The following is a 26,047-nucleotide window of genomic DNA, read 5'->3' as shown; positions in this document are numbered from 1 at the left end:
TAGGATCTGGCGCACACCGCTGGGAGCGCCATGTAGTTAAGGCCTACGCGCTACGTAACTACCCGGCACTTCCAGCGGTGTGCGTCAGAATCTATGTTAACCATGGTAACCACTGCACGGCTGACAGTCTAATATTTTTTTTTTGCCTATGCATAGACCTACAATACCTACGTTATATGAGCTTTCGAAACCCCATTGTTGAGCCTTATTACTGTAACAACAAATTCCTAATACTGTAACACTAAACATCGTAGGTAACAATGCAACAATTCATATCACCAGAATTGCAATGCAGTAAAGAAATTGACATTTATATTAACTGGGGATCTAGGTGCAGGGTTTTAATGAAATTAACCCGACTGAATAAAAATTTTATAATCATTTGGAAATTCGCTTTGAACTAGGTGTATACTTGGACAACACAAATTATATGATGGGATAGTAAGAGCACTAACTACAGTAGGTAAATATATATTTAAAAACACAAGACAATAGAAAAATAAATTAGGTCTCAAATTACACACATTTTTATCAGGACGTGATAGTAGCATTAGATGTTTCTAAGTCCACTTCACGCAGATGCAGAACACTCATTTATCGTGTACAAAAAAGGTATTTCTTTTAAGCGGGAAAAACTGTAATAGACGCTAGAATGCATTTTATTGAGGCTTTTCCCTACTATTACTTGATTTATTGTTTCGCTATATAAAAAGCTTATAGTAAAACTATAGATTTACGTAATTTAGTTTAACGTTTCTTACAAACTATAAATTTTTATTTCTCAAAAATGTCACGAAAATAGTAAGTTCAAAAACCACAACCATAAATAGAGTTCTAAACAGAATTCTGTTAATCTGCACTATACATTTTGTATACAACTACCTGGAATTATCCCACACCTGGGATCCCAATCTCTAAATAGCAACGCTTTAGAGGAAATTACCTAACCACTCACATTTGTCATCGGTGTTGTTTTTCTAGCTTAACTTGCAGTTTCTTTGATATACAGGGTGTACAGTTAGTAAACAGACAATCTCCTGGAAATGGTTCTATGGGTCTAAATAAAATAACAAATCAAGAAAAAATATTTCACAAAAATGCTTTGTCAAACCCAAGATGTATAACCAACCCATTTTACCCAAAATTGGTATTTTTGATTTCACCAACCAATATGCACTTACGGTAAATTAGACCTATACGAGAAAAAAAAATAAGTAGATCCAATTAGGAATTTCAAAATGACGGTGCATCCTGGATAGCTTATCTTTTTAAGCCTTATGTTACAGCAAAAACTCAAGATATTTCGGCTCTTTGTCATTCCATATTTTGGAACTGCAAGTTGTTTGATAGGAAAATGCAAATGCAAAATTAACGCGTTTCTGACATTATTTTCATAAATTGGCCGTTATATTATATTTTTAAAATATTTCAATCTGGACCAATTATTTTTGTTTCTAACATACGTCTCATTTACCTTAAGACATACGAATTTTCATACTGTTCGGTTGAAAAAACAATTAAAAGATAAAAATGTTTGTGTAAAAACAAATTGGCGGACATCTGGCATACAGAGCGTTTTTGGGAAAAACTTAACTCCTGATTTTCTCTTTATTTAGATCCATGGAACCATTTTCCGAAATTAGGGTAGTTACTTGCGGGCACTCTGTGTTATGAAGTAAAAAACTAATATCTTAATGCATAACAATTTTTTGAAACAAATTAATTTGAAGGTTAGTCAATCTCATTAATTTCAGTTCGGGTACTCTCTCGGTTTGGATTGCATTTCTCCTTAGAGACCGGTCAATCAAAAGATCGAATAAGTTGGATAAACGTTTACAACTAAATTAACACAATGTGAAAGTATTTGGGTGATTTGAATACGACTTAATAAATTAAAACGCCGCAACTACTGTAAGCTTGAATTACTTAAATACACAAATTTTCTTAGGCAATATTAGCGTGAAAGGTTGTATGCTTGAAATATTTACTGGAAAGTCAGTCAATAAACTGATATTTTCCTCGGTAAAGTTCAATGAAGTGCTATTCAAAGTTCGGCCTAAGTTCTCCTCAACATGCCACAAGTGGAAAGTTCAAGTTTCAACGTTGAACCGCAGTGATGTCTACAAAAATTCACGATGGAGTTTTCATATACATTTTATCCTCCATCAGTCATACAGCCATCTACAATTTGACAATACGCTCGATTATATCTGTGAGATAACGGTTTTCAATAGTCCTGTAGTATGAATCTTCATACATAATTCACCTACTCCAAAAACCTTCATATAATATATTTTTAAACTGACTAGTTGCTTGTGTGATCTACAGAAGTCAACGCTTAAGTATCGTTAAATACTTCAGACTTTCAAGGGGTTCCATGGTGTAACGGTTAGCACTCTGGACTCTGAATCCAGCGATCCGAGTTCAAATCTCGGTGGAACCTGAATTTATTTTGAACGATGACATTTCATATTGAAGTTAACCACATAAGGACAATGAAGTAACTTATGCCTGCATTTATTGTTTTGTAATGACACCTGTTGAGAAAATATTAATGATACATTTGCATATTTAAAATTTTCAGGTCAGTGGAATTTAACAAAATAAAAGATTTATATAATTTTTTTAATGAAAACACTATTTTATTTTTACATTACCTTCTTCCAAAATCACCAAATAGTAGTTTGAAACAAAACTTGTTTTAATATTTCCCTAGGTTTTATATAAATAATATAATTTAATTTTATGGTGTGGCTAAGATTTAATATCATCAGTAAAACTGTTATGAAATACCAAAACGTTCGACAACTGGCCACAATTTCACATGGAGAGGATAAAAATATCCACTCAACACTAAATTGTAGCCAGTGTGTAGTGACGTCACAGCTGGCAGTGCGCCATATGCTGGTCTGTCGTTGTATCAGCATGTTATGATATCAGCTGCTGACGACATGTAGCCTATCAGCACCCGACCTACCGCTCACCACTGATAAGGGCTGTTCTGCGAATAATGCAGTTTGCATTTTTTACCTGCCCTCTGGTCGCGTTGTTTTTAATTTGGCTCATATAAACCCTCTCAATTATTAGAGATGCATAGTTGTTCATACAGTTTGTGAGGGTTTATAAGTCCATTATTACACAATACAAAATAACAAATCGTGTTAAATTATTGTTTACTATTGCTGTAACAGTGGATAAATGATTAATTTTACTGTAAATTATTTTTTTATCGTACTTAATTGGCCTTTGGGATTTATTAACGTGTTATACACTAAAACACCATTGCTTTATGTTATGCTTTTTATAGACACAACCATATCATTTGCATTTAAGAGATAATAAATAATCTTCATTATTACCTTTATAAAACTCTTGTTAGTCCATGTGCAAACGTTTGCGTACTTATTTATTTTAAATAATGTCATTTTGATGATTTCTCTAATAGCCTATTAGAGACACTGCTGGTCTTGAGGTTCGAATACCAATTTTTAGAAACTGCTCAAAACTAATAGAACTTTTTAGGTTTTCTGATTAGTGCTCACTCCTCAAACTGATAAGCCCAACAGGCCCAACATTAACTCTACTACTTCGTGATATTGTTTGAGTTAAGGTAACTCAACTCGAATGGTTTCTTGTTTAGACAGATATTTCGATTAGTAGAATTAACTTATACCGACATTCTTAATTACATACATTTGTCAATAGTTCCACTACACTTAAAATGACACTAGCCTTTTCGAGTATTGGTAAATTATCAGGTAAATTACAACTTTAATTGGATCTAATTGAATAAAATAATGTTGGAAACTATTAATCACTCATAGTTTTCATAACGGAAAGATGCAATTGAAATGCTATTATTTTTATGTAGTCTTCAAGTAGTTTTGCCAAATTTGAATAATATGTATTCATAAACAAGCAAACTACAATAGTTACTTATACTCTCTATAAGAATAACATTCAACATTTTTAGTTAACATTTTTTATATTTTACTTTTTTATTTATTTTATTTTTTTAAATAATTTGTTATTTAAGCTCTACAAAATGGCTTGGAAAGAGATTGAAACATTTAATTTTTTTTTTGGGGGGGGAATGGGAAAACCTAAATTTTACCTCATAAACCCCCGTTTACATAGTCCTATCAGCTGGTTCATGAACTCATTCGAGTAAATGTTGGTTCAAACGTGTATACAAAATTTTGTTGAAATCAGACAATTTTTATTCGAGTTACTGTGTTAACGGATTTCAAACGGATCGTGTTTTTGGCCGCTGGGGCCCTCAAAATGATAAAGTAAATCGATCCCGGGTCCAGATCTTACCATGAGAGTAGGTCTAGCTACTGTATGCTTTACTATATACCTTTTTTACTATTTCTTTTTAATTGCCTTACTTTTAGGAAGTTCACTAAAAGTAAAATTACTAAACTGAGCTCCTGTTTAACCTATACAAAGGGGTTGTTATGTTTACAACAACCACTGGTAAGATGAAAAGCTACGCTATACGTTAGTTAAACATAAAGTAAGGTGAAATTTAATTATGTTCTCGAGATGTAGTTTGTACTTTAATTGCAAAGTTAGAAACACGAGAGTTGAGATAATGAAAATGGAACGATGCCCTGCATTGTTAGTCGAGATGAAAAGTAAACTAAAACTTCATATTCATATTTTATTTTAGAACAATTGACAAAAACGACTGCATTAAGTACGTCAATATTTTAGTTGCTTGCATCATTGTCCGCGTTTAAAATACGAACATTTTTAGATTACAAATTGGAGACTCTAAATCACATTTGAGAAATCTTAAACGAATCTTAGATTTTATACAAAATATATTAGTAATCAAGATCTACATTTTTAATTTAGCGCATGGTAAGCTATCGTGCGGGTTCACTAGTTACTTACATACTAATACAGTTGAACCTCTATAAGACGAATTTCAAGGGGTACGGGAAAAATTCGTACTATAGAGGTATTCTTAATAAAGAGGGTCGTTTTATCGAGGTTTAATGCTGCTGTTATTCTTCTTATAGAGGTTTCTCCTCGCTCCAAGGTTTCTCCAAACAATGACTGAGGAAGGAGGAGGGATGGGTGGGGGTTTCATGTTGAGACAAGCTTCTGTTTGTTTTGAAAACTACGTACTATGGAGGTTAAGATTATGATAAATTCGTCTTATAGAGGTAACGTTCGTCTTGTAGAGGTTTTGTGCTAAGAATATTCGTTGTATAGAGGTTAATCAGTCCTAGCCCATGTCACAAACAAATTCGTCTTATGGAGGTTTTTAACTTAATTACTACGTTGTATAGAGGTGTTTTTAGCATTGACCTATATGAAAGTGTCAAGGGGAATAAAAAAAATCATCTTATCGAGGAATTTGTTTTATCGAGGTTCGTATAAACGAGGTTCAACTTTATATTATTGTATATCATAAAAATAAACACATTCGCTAAAATCATATAATATACGTTCTTTTCATATAATATCATATTATGAAATACGTTTTCAAGTTTGTTTCAGTAATAATGTATATCTATAACAATAATAAGTTGTAAAAACGTCATTTAGCAAGTGAAAAAATATTTATTTTATGTTTAGGTAAGCTGCATTTTGTTTCCTAAAGTTGGCACTAATGTGCCAGGTGTACACTGTACAGAATATACATCCTGAACTAATGTATCTCGTACACATATGGTGTTCCGTGGTTGCCATTAATATAATGGTAAATTAATAGCTTCCTCGTGTTACTCTTGTGCTGTGATGTTGCATTTTCAACAAATATTTAAATCTCATACATTGTGTAAAATAAAAAATGCATTTGTACGGGATTTATGTGATTTGATAAATTCTATTAGAAATATTATTTTAGCTTATAAAAATATATATGTTTTAAATTGAGCATTTTGTAAAGACACTTCTATTGTAAAGAACATTACATCACGAGTACTTTGAGCATAAGAACACCCTGTTTAAGAATGTTTGATATACTTTAATACTTTTAAATGAAATGGTGACCATAAAAAGTAGGTATTTTAAGCCAAGTATGAATGGAGATGAGTGTAGGATGGGTGGTGCGAGCTTGTAGTCTTGTTAGTGACTAAGGCCGACATATTCCTTAGACACAGCTGTTAATTAATAGCCCATACAGTCAAAGGCAACCAAGGGACCAACAGTTTATTGTGGCATCCGAACCACATTTTTGCCTTGGTATTAACTAATTGGTCTAATTATCAGGATAGTACTACGGATAGTCATAGTACTCACTCGTGCGGATACTCCACTTCAGGGAGTATTGGTGTATATTGAGTAAGTATACAGACTTAATTGGATAATATTAAATAAAAAGATATTGGTCCTTCGTTAATCACAACGAATTAATTAATTGATACAACTAATTTCATTTTACTAATCCCATAGCTTCAGCCACTCCAAGCATAATCAAATGACCATATATTTTTATGCCAAACTACAATGTTTTAACGAACTTCCCACGCAAGGATCTAGTCCAGAACATCTGTTTGCTGCCAGCTTAATCAAATGGGGTTTCATAACGTACTACTGTACTGTTATGAGATTTTAACGGACCCCAACCAGCTGATTTTATTTGACAAAGAGTGGTTATAAACAAAAACATAATGAGTAGATATTGTTAGTCCTTTTAGTCGGTGGGAATAAGGATTTGTACAGATTTTTTATTGTTAAGTTATCTTAGAGTAGTATGGTGTAAAATATCGTACGTCACTCGTCCAAAATGTTTACCGGACTCCTATGGTAATGTAACCATACGACCGGTAAACACATATTTTCAGGACTAGTAACGTAATATACCTACTATTTCGTGGCTGTACGGAAAACACATAATTTAGTCTTATAAATCCCATTTTTGTGTTAAACTTTTGCGATTGTTTTAAATCAATTTAGATTTTACGGCTAACGGAAGGAGAGCTACAATAACTGCTTCCTAGCCACAAAGTCAAACATAGTTACCAAGTACAGTACAACAATCATCTGAGCTGAGTTTAATAATATTTTCCACAGTCTGAGTAATCTAATGCTTTATGAAGTTTGCTTTATGAAACTTTTACAGCGAGAATGTAAAGTAGGATTTCTCATCGATCTGCCCTCAAGTTGTACTCAAATATAATAGGTTTTATGGAACATTTACTTTTAAGAATTACAACAAATAAAGAACCCGTGGCTGAAGAGTGCTTTTAGTCATTATAAATACTTTTTGAAGGTTTTTGGATATTTAAGATGAATAATAAACATTTTAAAATATAAAGTGTTGATAATAATGTAGCAATACAACTATCGTGTTATCAAGAAGGAATAACATTTAAGTTAGTTAAAGATATAGATTTTATATTTTTAATTAATTTTTTCTGACTTTTATTTGAAACTAACTAGGAGTGGAATGAGTTATAATGAAGAAAATAAATGGAACGGAATTTCCAGAAGATTATGCAAATTTCCGTACACAAGTTGACTTTCTTAGAACGATATTTAGCTTAGTAATTATGAATGGGGCATTGTTTTCTATTTCTAACAGGTCAATTTGCCAAACAATGCAATCAGGAACATAACATTTTACAGAACAGTACATTTGTGGTTGATTTTAACATGGTCACAGCGAGGATGTGGAATGTTTTTAGGGATGGTATAAGTAAAAAAAATGGTTTAACCATTTCACTTTACAATCCTCATAATTCAGTAAAAGAAATTTTATTTTCTTGAACGGTTGCAGACAATGCATCATAGTGTTGCTAAAAGTACCGTTAGTTTGATGAACTACTCGACCTATGCTATAATTTAAGATTTACTTCTGTATAATCTCACGTTAATCGTCTCTAGTATGATGGAAAAATAATGCTTTTCTTTAAAAAATAAAATTGTAGTCACAGTGCTTGTGTGTCGTAAAACATATATTTTCTGTGATGGTGACAAAAATAAAATGTCACTCGCGTAATTTTGAGGAAGTCCGTAAAAACTATGATTAGATGTGTTAAAGAACTCTCTCAGAACTCTCAATCATATTGTATTAGGACCGTAAACTTCACTCATCTTGAGATAAATGTATGCAAGCGATATGTTTCTTGCAGTGAAAAATCACTACCCTTATCTCGCATTTGGTGGGTAATTCGATAATTTTTAAAAAAAATTCTAGACACTGCAAATTGTATACGTGAGCTACAGAGCAGACAATGCCACCTTTCTGGTCACAAAATGATGCCAGTAAGCAGCGAGGAGCCTCGTTGCGGCGAACATGCGAATTTAGTAGCTATACACAGAAACGGCTCTTGCTTAAAAAATTACCATCGCATAGTTTTACTGAAAAAAATAGGTATAATATTTCTTATGATTCTTTATTATAAAATGTTCACCGTTTGTCTCTAATCAAATTAAGTATTAATTGTCAAATTGATAACCAAACAGTAATTCTAGGAAAGCAATCACAACCCGAGATTTATGAATTAAAGCAATTAATTATAAATGAACTTTGTTTTATTATCACCAACCACAAATTCAGCGGTTCCATGGTGTAATGGTTAGCACTCTGGACTTTGAATCCAGCGATCCGAGTTCAAATCTCGGTGGAACCTGAAACTTTTAGATAGAAGTAATCCATCTTACATACAATTAGATAGGAGTGCTACTATTTTCATAATTGGGAAAAATAATTATACAATTTAACGACAAATTATTAAAAAATTATAACATACTAGCTGTTGTACCCGTGCTTTGCAACGGGAAGAGGACACAAAATAGAAACATTTTAATCATTATCTCTTGCATATCTATATATTAATATAATAATAGTTACAGATCCGCCAACGCTTTAAGAAAAAATTCAACTTTTATAGCCTTAATAGAAACGTTTAAGTTATGACTTTAAAATCTGGTAAGTAGTGGATACCACCATTTTGGTTTTGATTAATTTTAAATCTTGTGGAGGCTGATATGAGAAAAACTGACCAAATCTTCGAGTAAAACTTGAACATGATTTACCAGATTTACCTTCATCTCCCTTAATTACACATCTTTTAATTTATTATTGACATTTTAAATTTCAATTTTAAAGTTGCAAAAATACTAATTATTAAATTTAAATATCTTTATATTAAACTCTTCTTTATATTAAATCACAAATCCTTTCATCTTCAGTTTTAGCGAATTTCCCTATAGGGAAGTAGCTATTACCGTAGGTGGCACGGTAAAACCTAGACCCGGGACCGATTTACTTTTTCATTTTGATGTCCCCAGAGGCCAAAAACACTATTCGTTCAAATTTTTATATATGTATATATATATATATATATAGACTTATATATATATATATATATATATATATATATATACGTCCGTGAACGCGATAACTTGAGTAATTTTTGTCCGATTTTGATGAAATTTGGTTTAAAGGTGTAAAGCGGGATAAACTTGAATGAGTTCGCGAACCAGCACGATCGGACCATGGGAACGGGGCTTTACGGGGGTTTTATGGGGTAAAAATTGGTTTTTCTCACTTTTGACCCTCAAAACACAAAATTTCCCAATTTCTCTTTAGACCTTTTTAAAGAGCTTAAAAAAACAAATAATTTAGTATATAAAAGTATTTTTGTTCGAATATTAGTAACGGAGAAAATAAAAAAATTGTAAATTTAAAATTCCCATGTTATTCTTATGGAGAAAATTGTCAAATGTTGTAGTTTGCTTGTTTATGAATATATTTTGATCAAACTTGGCAAATTTATTTATTTTGTACTAAGCTATCAATATTTTACTCAAAAACACACTTTATTAGTTTCCTTGTAGCAGCAAACCTAGGTACTCGTTAAACCTAATGTTATTAAAATATATTTAACTGAAAATCAATTCAGACAAATGGAAATTCGCTTAGTCGGCAGGTTTGCTGCTGCGGGGGTATTTTCACTCACAATAAATCATTAGCAAAACTAAGTCAGCTGTTATAAACTTTAGAAATATTGCTGTGCCTTATCAATACGGTCTTATGAAATATTAAAGAAACTATATCCATAGGTACTATAAAAAATTTCAAACAAATAATTTAGCATTAAAGACAGCAGACAAAACTAATATGATTATCAAAGCATCAAGGACTAAAACATGTAATAGCAAATACAGAATATGTTTAATTGCATCTCTGATTCTACTATACAAAAATATCAACAAATAACTTAATATACAAACCAGTTCTTTTAATCAGTTCCATCGTCCATTGCCTTTACATTTTCACACTTACCATTAGGAAAACATAGTAACAGATATTTCATTGATTTTAGAAACAAAAGAACACTGTGTACTGCTTAGTTTTATGATATTTTCCTTGGTTTAATTTAATCAGTGGTGTGGCAAAACACAAACAATAAATTTATCAAATAAAGTAAAATTTGAACTGAAAGCTATGTTCAGATAAAATAAGAGTATTTTGTATTACCGCACATATACAACAGATTTTAGAAAACAAAAATCAAAGACAATTTAGTTATTGATGGTATTCTTTAGTTTAATTTAAGCATAGGTTTAGCAAAACACAATAACTTAATTTACCTAAATATACATATAAAAAACAATGTGATGTGCAAATTATAGTTAATCTAACACATGTGAAGCAGTTTGAATTTATTTAAAGTAGCCTCCAAATTCATACAAAACATCTATAGCCTACATTGTAATTTTCATACTGTTTCCATGAAAACATTTCAATAACATTATTTTCACTTAAGATTATTAACTTAAGACGCTTTAAAAAATCCAAAGCAGAGCCGGAATTGATACAGCAACGGTTATAAAATCTTTTTTTTCTATAATCATTGACATAGTTTTAGAATAAATAATCCATGATATAATGTTAGATCAAAATAAACCTACCTCATATTTATGGAAAATATTATTTCTTTGTATCAGCTGTCTGAAATTGTGAAATATGCAGTTTAGCAGTTCTTCTTGTTAATATTTAAATGTCAAAGCAAATGTAAACAAACATTGTTAGTGTTCTCATCACAGCCATGGAGACCAATCAATATTTACTTTTAAAATGTTCACCTAAGAACTTTTAAAACCAAAGGGGCAAAGCCTACGGTCAGTATCGAAATGTGAATAGTCCTATAATGGTCCTTGGTATGGTAACTACATTTTAGTAAAATTTAAGCCCAGTTAGTTCAGTAGTTTTTGCACCTATTAGTAATACACATACAGACAGACACCTTTAGATTTTTATATAATAGTATAGATTTATGTATTTAAAAATTAATTTTAGGGATGATTGTTGATTTTATAACTTAATAATATTACGTATTCCTAGCAAGTACCCCACTGCGAAAAGAAAATTTATAGTTTTTGCCATGGAATGTATTATATTTTAAATGGTGTTAAAAATATGCGAAGTAATGTAATTGATGGTCATTTTAACACCAGTGTACAAGTTTGGCATGCAAACGATCCGATTACATTATGAACATTAGCAAAAATATTTTTTTCAAATTAATTAGCTCTAGGGCTGCAATTTATAACTTGACAATATGACCTAAGATTCACAGAAATACATTAACGATATTTCTATCACAAAGTCGAGACGTTTAATAATCTTTCTTAATTCTAAAATATTTATCTTAGTTCGTAAACATAGTTGTTACTTTTTCCTCAGTGCTATAAGTAAGTTTTTCGAGCCTAGAAGCTTAACGTTTCACAGAAAAATATCATTCCATATATTACATAGCTGGGAGAATACAACTCCCCGAAACATTAGGTAAGGCTTTCCTTTATCCTACACCTGGGATCATAATCCCTAAATAGCTATGTTTTAGAGGAAATTACTCCCGTTAAAATCTTTGAGGTTTTTCCAGATCAACTTGTATAGTAATTTATATACTCGTAGTTTAATTCCTCAAAGTATAAACATAAATTTAAACATAACAGGTACTAGAAGGAATAACTTAAACAATGTTTTCTTACCTATCTCCACTGATTCAAATCAAATCGAATTATCCTTTATTCATTTTTTACACAATATACATGAATAGTGTCAATACAATAATCGTGACAAAACAAAGATCTTAATAATACTTTACACGAGTCAGTGGAAAAAATCATTTATCTTATAACAGCATTTATTGCGTAAAATCTTAAATAACTGATTTCAACCGATTTAAGAGAATCTGCAGATTTAATCGAATTAGGGTGGCTATTGTAAAACTTAACACTAGAATAGTTGGAAGAAGATTCGAAAGTTCAAGGTTTGTGTTTAGGATACGGCTGCGTGTTAGGCAGCTTTTGTGTTGGGTATTACGATTATGATTTAGCAATAGTTTAAGATTCGGTTGTGTAATGTATAAAGTAGTAAAATATAAATAAACGGTATCAGCATTCTGACACATACTTTCTCCCATAAGTTTGTCAAAAACCTTTATCACGTGTAAGCGGTGAGAGTAAATATACGGAAATGGGATTAGTACAATTTTGATCATAATTTAAAGGATTTTAACAGAAAATTTTTTTATCAAAATCGTTCGGGCAATTTTTGTGAAAATCCGATTTCCCGTTATTTTATGGGGTTTTATGGGAAAATAACATAATCTACAATAACTTTTGAACAGTAATTTTTACAGAAATGGGACTTGTACCATTTTGTTCAAAATATAAAGGACAATGGCATACAATATTTTTATCAAAATCGTTCGGGCCGTTTTTGGGAAAATCCTATTTTTCCGTTATTTTATGGGGTTTTATGGGAAAATCCCCATGAAAAATCAAAATTTCTAAAAAATTGAAAAAAACTATGAATGTTGTAAGGATCATAACATACTATGTTGATTCAAAACCGGATTTTTGTCTAAAATCCTATTTTTTTTTTATTTTATGGGGTTTTTAATGGGAAAATAACATAATTGACCATAACTTTTGAACCGTAATTTTTACAGAAATGGGATTGGTACCATTTTGTTTAGAATTTAAAGGGCTAGAACATACTAAATTTTTATTAAAATCGTTCGGGCCATTTTTGAGAAAATCCGATTTTTCCTGTTTTTTATGGGTTTTTATGGGAAAATCCCCATTAAAAATCAAAATTTCAAAAAAATGAAAAAAAGGCCTGGAGATACCATGGATTAGAACCTACATACCAAATTTCATCGAAATCGGACCACAGGTGTAGTCCCTAGCTCTGTACACATCCAGACACACAGACACACACACGCACACGCACGCACACACACACACACAGACATCACTTCGAAAACCACTTTTTTGGGTCCAGGGGGACCCAAAACGAATATATCCACTCAAAACTCAAACTCGAAAATTTTGACGAAAACAATACTTTCTCCATATACTATGGTATAGGGGGAGAAAGTAAAAGGAAAGTAGATACGATAGGTAAGTAAAATATTGTACCTTTAATTTGTAGGGAATAAGCTATCATAGTAGGTCTCATGGTATCCCTAAACCAGGGACGTATTTACTTTTTCGTTTAGATGTCCGCAGGGATTAAACACTATCTGTTTGAATTCATAAAATATATATTGAAGGTGTGTTGTATGCATAACCGTTACGGGAAAAACTCCCAAATAGTGTAAATTAAAATTACAGTGTTATTCTTATGGAGAGTAAATAAACTGTAGTAGTTTGCTTGTTAATTGTACTCGAATTTGGAAACTTTCTTCATTTTATTCCAAGCTGGGTTTATTTTATGGTTAAATATTTTATGGCAATTCAGCAAATAAACTGATATTTTTCTCGGTAAAGTTTTATGAAGTGCTATTCAAAGCTCGGCCTAAGTTCTCCTCGACATGCCACAAGTGGAAAGTTCAAGTTTTGACGATGAACCGCAGTGATGTCTACCAAAGTTTCACGATGGATACTGAGGTACAAGTTCCCTCCTCGTCAAACCCCTCGTCAAATGTTTTTACTTTTGAAAAATAAGCAGTGATTTCAATATTGAATAGGCCATGAATTTCTTTTACATATAATAACGCTCAAGAATACCTGCCTTCTTTATTTGTAATTTTGTCAACCAATTCAGAGTTACCAAATTACCAGTGGAAATTTAAATAGGATTATTAAACTAATATTAAACTAACGAATTTTAGTTGGCAATATATGTCGATAGGCTTGTGAAAGATTACAGTGTATCTGATGAAGTGAACAAAAACTTTGAACAGGGTTAAAATATACAGAGGCAATTTAAACTGGAAACTCGCGATAGTATGTTATTGATATTTAAGTGTTTGATCATATACGAGAAGCTTAGTCCTATATTCTGATCCCATTAGATCGTCTGTTAAAGTGAAGATTCAGGGCTAAAGTAATTTGAGAAGTAATCTTCAAAGCTTGACATTTTAAAGTACTATTTTATGGGCAATAGAGTATTACTTTTCATCTTGAATAATCATGTTCGACATGTTTAGGTTAGCTATTGACACAACAAACTGGATGTATCTTGATGTATTTTGTAATTCCAGGTATTCTATGTAGATTTTTGATATTCTTGTCGGACACTAAAAGATTCACATAAAAGATGGAGATAAACATAATCAAAATATGTCAAACCCATCATGTTTTCGAATTTGAATTTTTTCGCTTTCAAAAAGTCCCCATTGTTGTCAATACAATACGTGGATCAAATAAATGTTACAGTGACAGAAAAATGGTTATTTATGCCTGTACACTGTGGTCGTATCTGAAAGAACTGCTGCAAACTAGTTCTTAGTTCACGCTTAGTAGAGTTAAAAAGTTATAATCAAAAATCTATAAAATCAAAATTATTTAAATTAGTGGTCGTCCAGTGATCGAAAACTCGACCAAAAATATGTAATGTCCACTCATTGACTATGGATAGTGAAGTAGACATCCCTTCCATTGACCAGCCATCGCAATTTTATTATTAAAAAACATGTAGTTGTGTGCCAGTCACAAAACTACCTTAATTTTTGTCGCTGAAAAAGTTGATGGGTCATAACAATTGCTGAGGTAAGTCATTGCTCATAATAAGTCATTCCAGAAGTTTGACTTGGTGAAAAACATCGTGTATTCGACAGAAATTAGTTATTTATATCAGCGCAATCTGTTGGTAGCTCACATCAACTACGACGAATTTAATTTAGTAACTGGCGACAACATGGGGATGGAATATCTGGTTGTAAGTCAAAAGTACATGCATGTTCACCCCACACTGTAAATAAAACACGTGATCGTAATTTCTTACATTTGTTATGATTTTCTATTTTAGTGGGGAGGCAAATTTAGTAAAATATGTAAAATAACAAAGTTGGCTCACCCCGAAAGGTAACCGGTGAACACTATGCTAGATGATATTGTATAGTAGTAGAGATGATATTTTGACCGGTGTTCACTCTGTATGAGTGGGACTCTCTTTTCTGGACGCCATTTTGGAAAATGGCGGATGTCACTGTTTGATCTTTGTATAACTCGTGCAAAAATGAACGGATTTTGATGAAATTTGGTATAAACGTTTAAACTTACATTCATTCGAACGGGTTCACGAACCAGCATGATCTGATCATAGGAACGGGGGTTTATGGGGGTTTTATGGGGGATTTTATGGGGAAAAATGGGATTTTTTATTTTTTGCCCCCAAAGCACAAAATTTTCCTATTTTTCTTTAAACCATTTTAAAGAACTTAAAAAACAAATAATTTAGTATATTGATGTATTTTTGTACCCTTATCTGTTACGGAGAAAATTCAAAAAAGTGTTAATTTAAAATTCCCATGTTATTCTTATGGAGGATATCGTCAACTCTTGTAGTTTGCTTGTTTATGGATATATTTTGATCATACTTGGTAAACTTATTTATTTAGACTAAGATATTAATATTCTACTAACATTCCCGCTTTATTAGCCTCCCTGTAACAGCAAACCTAGGTACTCGTTAAACCTAATGTTATTTAAATTGAATTAATTTAAAAACTAATCAGGCGATTGGAAATCCACTTAGTCTGCAGGTTTGCTGTGACGGGGGTATTTTATTCTTGACATTTCTTCCTATACCTAGTGGTTCAGGAGATATAAGCAGTTAAAGTTGGGGTTTCCTCCATGTTAATTAGATTGATCCGTTTTAACTGTCAACCTAATCCTAATGTATTTCCTGTGCTATTTCGTTACAGTTTTGACTTGACATATAATAACAAATCTAGATTATCAGGCACATCTCAAATTCGTCCGATGCGTTAAAATACTTGGTATGCGGCCTCATGTCTGCCAATTGAGCGGAGTGAGCATTGATATAAACAAATAACCTTATTTACAAATACATTTTTTTATAAAAAAATATTATAGATTACAAAATAAAAACATGAGTAAATGTTATTGATCAATAAACCTCATTAATTTAACCATCGTTATAAGCAATAGCCATCTCTTTTTTCTTTACTTACCATTTGCTTCTCTTATTTATGCTTTTCACTCTCTCTATAGAAAATGGCTCAACATACAAGCCCTAAATTGTTCTTAATCTTGACAATTCTACGTGATTACACCTTGACAAGTCTACCTCAGCCTGATTTACAGTACATTCTTGACAGCAATGTACCGAAATCGATAGATAAGATTCATTGGATATTGCCTTTGAGAACGTTTTACACCATACTGGTGGATAGGCAACAAACAACCCGTTGAACAATGTTGGTCCAATTTATTTTTCAAAAAATAAATGTGTGGGTCAAATTGTACTAAAATGCGTATTTAGAAATCTTTTAGTTAATTTTCTGTTTCGGTAAATTTGTACATGAAGCTACCGTACCTATGCTAACATTACATATGCCTGTAGTAGTCCAAAGATTACTCTGAAGTATCACACGACAACCTTTTTAAATGAAGATGTGTTTGATAAGGGCTTGGCATATAAATTACAACATGAATAAATCATATACATTAATAATAAATTACAAGAAAATTATTAAAACCGATATAAAATTAGTTTCTGTATTAGGCTACACCATTTAATTTGAGTTGTAGAGACTGCACTGTGTTAGTGTAAAACCTATAGAATTGGGATGTAGTAAATTAACCTGACATAAAAATGTCAACATGCTGTTCTGTTGGCTGTAACAATTCTTCTAATTACGTGAAAGTAGAAGGGATATCATATCAGAGGGGTATAAGCTTAGTTATGACCATCGATGTATAAAACTATAACATTAGTTAGTTTTATATGTCGATGGTTATGACTGGACTTCAGTACGAATGCGATGCTACGACAGCCGCGGGTGGCTAGCACCCGCCGAACCCTTCAAATGAGGATTTGCCGCTCTGTTCAATCCGAAATTTTTACAAAACTAAGCACGATAGAATACAAACAGTAAAGAATTTATGTTTAAAGAAATATTATTGTAATAACTGATAATAATTAAATAAAAGTTAATTTAATGTCTTGTGGCTACATGGTTTTGCCATTAATTTGAATCTGCTAATTACTGTCTCAACTATACTTTGAATGTTAAAAAAAAAAAAAAAAAAAAAAAGGTAAGGAGAGTGCAACATCAAGTGAAGAGGAAAGATGGTTAGATGCTATAGAATCTGGAAAATTAGAAGAGGTAGATGACGAATTGAAAAAGATAAAGCCTAAGGATCCTAAGCTGATGACTGCAAGGCAAAGAGCAATGTTGGAGCGAAAAACCACAGATAAAGAGCCTGGCTCCAGTGGAGAACAGCTATTGGCACTGCCCACTGGATACAGAGAAAAGGTCATGACGCCGGAAATGGCACTCAAGGCCCAGATTAAGTCTCAAAAACGTAAACAACAAGCAGATGAAAAAAGAGAAAAGGATAAGAAAAAGACAATTCGACTGCAATTTATTTCAGGAATTAACAAAACATCTCGGTATCCATCACATTAAAACTACAGCGTATCACCCTGAAGCTAATGGAAAGATCGAGAGATGGCACCGACATCTGAAATCTGCATTAACGGCTCAACTCACATCTAACTGGACACAGACGTTACCAATGGTTCTACTGGGACTAAGATCTTATATTATTCCAGAACACAATGTTACTGCTGCAGAAATGACACTAGGTCAGTCCATCAGATTGCCATGCGATCTTTTTCAAACTACAGAAGATACCTCAACAAATGTTCCTGATTTAGTGTACAATCTGAAAAGAAAAATGAATGATCTCAAACCAATAGAAGCCAAATACCATTCTTCTAAGAAGGTCTTTGTTCATCCAGAATTAAGAACATCCAACCATGTTTTTGTTCGTCACGATTCATCCCGAATACCGTTGCAAGCTGTCTATGATGGCCCTTACCAAGTGGTTTCGCGATCTGACAAGTGGTTTACTATTCTTACTCCACGAGGACCTACGTTGATTTCTATTGACCGACTCAAACCGGCATTCCTCCTTCAAGATTCTATGAACGATACGACCATTAACGTAAGAAAAAATGACATGCAACCTAGAGAAACTCAAGTAGACAAGACCAAAGACAGAAATGAAGATGTTGACCTTAAAAAAACACTGATTTTTACAAGATCAGGTCGTAGTGTTCACCCCCCGCATCGTTACGTTCCTCGTTGACACTGGGAGGGGAGTATGTGGCTACATGGTTTTGCCATTAATTTGAATCTGCTAATTACTGTCTCAACTATACGCAATGTTAAAATTATCATATGATCAGCTGACTGTTTGTAAACTTGATATTTGATTTTATTGTAGTTCTTTCTTAATACAAAAGTGTTTCAATGTTATAATCTCTTCTTTTAATTAACTTATTTTGTGTTAGTATATTTATATAAGGCACAAGCCTTAGTCTCATTGTATTGAGGTCCATCATTTTAAAAATAGAAGATAAATTGTGTATATAGAAAAGTGCGAAGGCCCAACGGGATACATTAGGGTGACAGATACACGGATCAATCTAATTAGCATGGAGGAAACCCCAGCTTTAACTGCTTATATCTCCTGATTCCTGAACCACTAGGTATAGGAAGAAATGTCAAGAATAAAATACCCTCGTCACAGCGAACCTGCAGACTAAGTGGATTTTCAATTGCCTGATTCGTTTTTAAATTAATTCAATTATACATACAATAACACAGGGAGGTTAATAAAGCGTGAATGTTAGTAGAATATTAATATCTTAGTATAAATAAATAAGTTTACCAAGTATGATCAAAATATATCCATAAACAAGCAAACTACAAGAGTTGACGATATCCTCCATAAGAATAACATGGGAATTTTAAATTAACACTTTTTTGAATTTTCTCCGTAACCAATAAGGGTACAAAAATACATGAATATACTAAATTATTTGTTTTTTTAAGTTCTTTAAAATGGTTTAGAGAAAAATAGAAAAATTTTGTGCTTTGGGGGCAAAAAATAAAAAAATCCCATTTTTTTCCCATAAAATCCTCCATAAAACCCCCATAAACCCCCGTTCATATGATCAGATCATGCTGGTTCGTGAACCCGTTCGAATAAATGTAAGTTTAAACGTTTATACCAAATTTCATCAAAATCGGTTCATTTTTGCTAGAGTTATACAAAGATCAAACAGTGACATCCGCCATTTTCCAAAATGGCGTCCAGAAAAGAGAGTCCCACTCATACAGAGTGAACACCGGTCAAAATATCATCTCTACTACTATACAATGTCATCTAGCATAGTGTTCACCGGTTACCTTTCGGGGTGAGCCAACTTTGGAATTTTGATCATTCGCCTCCCTACTATTTATATTTCGTTGTTATTTCGTCACCAGCATAGCAACCTATAAAGCCAATGTAAACTTTTTTAATTTTTAATTAATTTTTTGTGCTTATATTTCAGCCTATTTTAATTTTTAAACGGATTCTGCACATCTATAGGAAAATGTCATTCTAACAGTATACGTAGATTTATCCAACTATTCACACAAGCTGAGAAAAAAGGCTTTAAAGAAACGTGCTTGCCTATTAATATATAGATAAAATATAGTGGCTAAATCTGTGCAAAACAGGTAATATTCGAAAAATTTAATTATATTTGAATGAAACTGGCCGAAGAAAATGCCACTTTCATTCTCGCTGCAAAAGTTTCTTAAGTAAACTTCATAAAGCCGAGATTACTCAGTCAGTAGAAAATATCATTTAACTCAGCACAGATGATTGTTATACTTTGTAACCATGTTTGACTTTGTGGCTAGATAGCAGTTATTGTAGCTAACCTTCCGGTTGCCGCTAAGTTCAAATTTACATATTAATATCACAACAGTTAAAATAAAATTAAGGGTATATAAATATTATATATAATTATTTTAAACAAATTTGACACTTCTGCAAATACAATGTATATACATATACAATGTACAAAAGAAATTAATAATTTGAAATTATAATAGTTTGAATTAAATATATATTTGCTCAAAGAATCTACAAATTAAATTGAGATAAGCAGAAATCGTAGGAATTTGATCTAACACCTGTACATTATTGACACCTGTACATTGTTTCGATGGTATACTTGTCTACTTGTATCCATGTCCTGTGTTTAAAATATATGCATGAATAGAATTTGCGTAATAATTGTGTTTGTTTCGCTTCAGCCCGAATAAGTCATTCGTTGTTTCGTTTTAATTCTAATAAGTATTTTTCTGAGCCCTCTATGATAACATAATAACAATAAATTTAATGATTAAGTCAAGAGTGAATGTGGTGCAAAACCAAAATTTAAAAGGGCTACAAAGGTTTTTAACAACAGTTTGTGCCCAAGAATAAAATGAAGAAACGATTAATATAGCCTTATCAGTTCAGGGTGTATTGTGTCCATACCTTACACATAAAATTACCTACTTAAATTCCTAAAACAATCTAAGACGGAAAAGTAAATTTAAAAATTTAGTAAACTATTAATGAAAAAAAAAACAACTGGAAAAAATAAATTGCTAATACTCTTAATGGAATAGATTAAATATAACTAGAGGTCGTCCAGTGGTCGAAAACTCGACTAAAAATATGTAATGTACAGACCACGTACAGACTTCTATTTTTTCACCCCATGCTGTAAATAAAACATATGATTGGTATTTGTTCCATTTGTATTTTCTGTTAACATTTCGTGATTATTTCGTCACCAGCATAGCAACCCATAAGCCCCATGTTAATTTTTTAAATGCTTATTTTTAGTCTATTTTAATTTATACAGGTATTTTGCACACTTCAGGAAAATATCTTTTTAACAGTATGCGTAGATTTTCCCTATGATGCACTCGAGCTGAAAAAAAACAGGTTTTAAGGAAACATGAATGCCTGTTAATATATAGATTAATTTTGTATCTGTCAAATAACGTTTTATTTAACGGGGTGGATACTGTGTAAATACAGCTAAACAATGAATCACGATTTTGAAGGCACGAAGTGACGCTGGCTGCTAGATCGTATTTATATAATAAAAAATGCTTTCAAGGATATAATTTGCTCATAGATTTATATCTTAACGTCTTATGTCACTATAGTACAATAACATTAAAAATCATATAGCTGTTCATCAAAGACAAAATGTTAATCAAAAACTTTATTGTACCAAGTTTCAATAAACATTGTCATAATACGAACCCAAAAAAGTCCAAGCAACCAAAAAGCATATTCGAAAAGTTTTAGGGTGAATGCATTGTCCACTACTTTTTATATTATAAGTATTCAACTTACTTTTAATCTCGAATAACAATGCTGGACAACATTTCTTTCCATCATCTCAACTTTCATTGTTACAACTTTTTAATTACAGCACTAACTACATTTTGAGAACATAATTAACATTAACCTCACTTTATGTTTGACTTGAAGAACACTTCGCTTAACTTTTCAACTTACCAGTGGCTTTTGTAAACATAACAGAACTTTTACATAACTTGTGTACTTGAGCAGATAGTAAGTAGGATAGTTCGTTAAATGAGTGTATTTTTGGTAATCTTGAACACACTAAATGCACGGGGATTATAAATTATTGTTACACTATTTAAACTCTAAAAATTAAAATACATACAACTTATCATAACCGAGTAATAATCATTTGAAAGGGGGGATTATAAAGGTTAGTTTGACATTGACACTACTTTGGTAAACACACATATTTGCAAAGATAGCCTTAACAGATATTTTTAAATTTTAACTCTGGGTTTAAATTAATTACACAATTTAAAATCTATGAAACTCGCGGCGTAAAAAGTGTGTACACAATATAGAATATTGAACAATATAGTAGGTGATACTGTATAGTAAAAAAAATGATTAAGATTATGGCTAAAAACTATATGTGCCTCCCTGGCTGCACAGAATATAAGCGATATAAGTCGTCCCAAATTCTAAAACACAGAACACAGATACAACGGCATGTTATGCAATAAGCTGCTGACGACATGTTGCCTATCAGCACCCGACCTACTGCTCACCATTGATAAAAGCCCCGCGCGCACTGCGCCGTCACGGCCGTCACGGACGTCACGACCGGCCTTTTCCAAAAGTCGTTCCCATGTAATGTAATGGAGGTGCGCGCACTAGGACGGCACGGCCGTCACGGACGCCACCGCCGCCACCGACGTCTGTCAGAAAGTTCGGAGGAGCGAATCTCAGGACAATTCCGCGGCGTCCGTGACGTCCGTGCTGTCCCAGTGCGCGCACCCCACGGCACGGAAATTTGTATCATGTCTAGAAAGACTCTCCTCTAGGTATCGAAGTAGACATTCGAACTTTTCATGGGCCATCCTAAAGTACTGGAAAAATTTGTCATCGTCCTCTACAAGATCGGGGAATAATGTGTGAAATTCACCAAAACCTAGTCGTTTTCTATTTATATTATGTATCCAAAATCTCGCTTTCCTCTTCCTCTTCCTCTCCTCTTCCTCTTCTCCTAAAATTAATCCAACTACCACCACGTCTTCGTCGATATCCATAGCTCCCACACTCTCACTGCTCACAGCAAAACAACTCAATTGCAAAATACATCAGTCCAAAATGCTGCGACGGCCGGCCGCGCCGTCGCAGTGCGCGCACCCCCCCTGAAAAAGGCGGTGACGGCCGTGACGGCCGTGACGGCGCAGTGCGCGCGTACCTAAAGGGCTATACTGCAGATTTAATTTTCAACCACCCCACTACAAGATGCATTGTTTTAGTAAAAGCCAACGCTATTGCGAAAAAAAATATTTTATGTATATCGGCCAACATATGACGCACTGCCAGCTGTGACGTCACTACACACTGCAAACAATGTAGAGAGAATATTTCATTCATCTTGATGTGAAACTTTATAACAATAAGATACAATAAAAACGTTGGCGTTTGATAAAAAATAGGGAATCGACCATATTACCACGGATAAAATATTATCATTACTATAAAGACTTTGTATTACAAAAAAAATTTATACTCATGTTTTATACAAGAAAAAATTTATTTTATTTTGTCTAGGCTTCCTTTTAAAACGAGCAACCCGAGGAAACCCAGCTTAGTTTTTTGAACGTTTAATGAACGTAGGTCTAAAATTCAAATTAAATTAATAAACGGTACCTGTGGACCAAGCTTTATTCGGGGAAAATCATTAGTATAAACTGGAGCAGTCAATGTTAGTAAACGTTAGTCAATAGTTGGTCAATGTAATTTATCCAAATCTTTTTTGAAGTCTTTTACAGCTGACCAGTTTTGCAAGTTGCTACAAGTTGACTACAACAATGTTATGCTGTCAACTAAGCTACGCCCCCTCCTCAGCGCGTATAAACTAGTTTGCCGCAACAATGCAAATTCTGCAGTTTTAACCACTTCGATTGGCGAGTGCCAGGGTGTAGTGTTTTGATCATATACCATTTAAGATATATTAGAAGATTACCATTTAAGATATATTAGAAGATGTATTAATATAGAGAATGTTGTGAATAATCGTTAAGTTAAAATGAATTAACTAAAATTTGCAGCCTGATAAATCCAAAAACAAGTATGAGTATTTTAAATAGGTACTTTGGTATTATACCGACCACGCCGATAAATTGACTTCCAAATAAGATTTAAACTAGTTTAAATAACAAAATCCTCCTTGCCTAACCTAAACCACAGAAAACGTACTACTATAACCCAGAATGCCAACCGCATGGTAAAAAGCATTAAGCGGTTTGAGAGAGCTTTGCCTGTCAATCCGTAGGCAGCGCCACCAGCGTTGCTATAATAGCATAGCAACGCTGGTGGCGCTGCCTACGGATTGACAGGCAAAGCTCTCTCAAAACACTTAATGCTTTTTACCATGCGGTTGGCATTCTGGGTTATAGTAGTACGTTTTCTGTGCCTAAACTAAAACTACCTAAAACCTAACCTAAAAGTTTACCCTTAGGTTAGGTTAGGTTATGTTATAATTATTAGGTGTAGCCAGTATAATACCAAAGTACCTTTAAATAATTTGATATGCATATTATGCCGAAATTAATTTTTCCCCAGTACAAATAAGGGAGGAGGTAAATGTACCAAGACTAATGTATCTCGTGCACATCTGGTTTATCGTCGCCTCCATTTATGTAACGATGAATTAATAATACGCATGTTCATGTTGTTGTAATTCCGGAAGTATTAGTTCTAAGAACGTTGGTTCATAAAGGTAAAGATAATTTCACCTTTTATATTTAGCTACAACCCACTCATAAAATAAACAAATAAATTATACTTGAAACATGTGATAACCATAATTGGAAATTTGCTATTACTAGTCAAGTTCACCGTCGTTATTTTATCTGCTTAAAGAGAAATTCATTAAAACCATTCAGTTGTAACCATCCGTTTTTGGAATGTAACTATGCGTTTATCTTAAATCTAGGCTACTTAAGGAATCGCGAATAGTAACGTTGTTTTCTTGGCTTATTTTTTATATTACACCACCATTATTGTAAAACTATTGCTATAAAACCGGCGAAAACCCTTTATGAATATGTTATTAAGATGTAAAGCATAGTTTCTTGTTTTTTTTTGTCCTAGGAGTTGCGGCATTATTACTTAGATCAAATCAATTGGTGATTTGGCGGGATTTGAACCCACGAACTCAGGCTCCGAAGTTCCGCGCTCTTTTTAACCACTAGTAAATGATAGTATTCTTTCAAAAACCAGATTAGTTCATCACTGGTTAGTCATCTTTAGATCATATCACATTTTCAAGGGTGAGAACTATGCATCCGGCTTAGGATTTTTAACTTATTACTTGAGAATAATCCCTTTCAATTGCAACAATCCAGAAATATGCCATCTCTGACCTACCAAAGGAGCAAATACATTTACCAATAATATTTAATATTTTGACACTACTGAAATTGCGGATACGTTATCTTGAAATAAAATGGCGTAGTTATTCAAACTTAATACGAAATTGTTATCAATTTTGTAATAATGGTTCTGGAATTCTGTAATATTTCTCGTATGATTCATTCTACCTTGCGGTTCCATGGTGTAATGGTGAGCACTCTGGACTTTACATCCAGCGATCCGAGTTCAAATCTCGGTGGAACCCAATTATATTTTGTATAACATTACACTTACATTTTATGTCATACGTATATTATACAAATTAATAAGTTAATTTTTTTATTTTACTTCCTTTAATGAAACCTAGTTGGTAATTAACCACCAAGGAAATATATTACCCTTGTTGGTTTATTTTACTCATTGAAGTTTGTATGTGGGCCGTCCGTATACAACAAACCAGACACACAAGGAAACAAAGGATGTTCGTATGTCTATAAAGTTTTGGACGCAAACAGCAAAAGCCTGCAGAGAGTTAAACACTATGCACTTTTTTGATTAGTCGTCTACAGCTTGGTTTGAGTCAATGGTTGAATCTTATCATCTGATTGTTCTATTGTACAATATTCATTGCTGATGACGTAGAACATCTGATTGTAAATGTAACATTCAACAATCAGTTGGCAAATCAAATGGCGTTTGTGTAATTGACAGGTTACTTTGCCACTAAACAAAGGAATACCGAGTTCTTGTATCCTTTCTGTAAAATGTGTCCTTTGTTTTCACATAAAAATCGCATGGGAAATAAATGGTTTTATGAATAATTTTT

At 32.8% G+C, this 26,047-nt stretch overlaps 2 protein-coding genes and 2 non-coding genes across 4 annotated transcripts in view; 3 read left to right on the top strand and 1 right to left on the bottom strand.

Moving 5' to 3' along the window:
• The window catches only part of LOC128989220 (tyrosine-protein phosphatase non-receptor type 13-like), a 360,305-nt gene that overhangs the window by 35,549 nt on the left and 298,709 nt on the right, over positions 1-26,047 (bottom strand). The window lies entirely within an intron of this gene.
• On the top strand, positions 2,372-2,443 carry Trnaq-cug (transfer RNA glutamine (anticodon CUG)). Its single transcript has one exon. It is a non-coding gene; the product is annotated as a tRNA-Gln (tRNA).
• Trnaq-uug (transfer RNA glutamine (anticodon UUG)) lies at positions 8,523-8,594 on the top strand. Its single transcript has one exon. It is a non-coding gene; the product is annotated as a tRNA-Gln (tRNA).
• On the top strand, positions 17,475-17,864 carry LOC128989219 (INO80 complex subunit B-like; the record flags this gene model as incomplete). Its single annotated transcript, XM_054411092.1, has 1 exon — positions 17,475-17,864. A coding segment is annotated over one exon (390 nt), but the record flags the coding sequence as incomplete, so codon positions are not given.

This window comes from Macrosteles quadrilineatus, unplaced genomic scaffold (genome assembly GCF_028750875.1).
Source record: "Macrosteles quadrilineatus isolate MER2022 unplaced genomic scaffold, UCM_ALF_1.0 Scaffold_3__2_contigs__length_128488019, whole genome shotgun sequence".
In the NCBI taxonomy this organism is placed as follows: Eukaryota; Metazoa; Arthropoda; class Insecta; order Hemiptera; family Cicadellidae; genus Macrosteles; species Macrosteles quadrilineatus.
The sequence above is the reverse complement of the archived record's forward strand: the minus strand, read 5'-3'. Positions and strand labels throughout refer to the sequence as shown.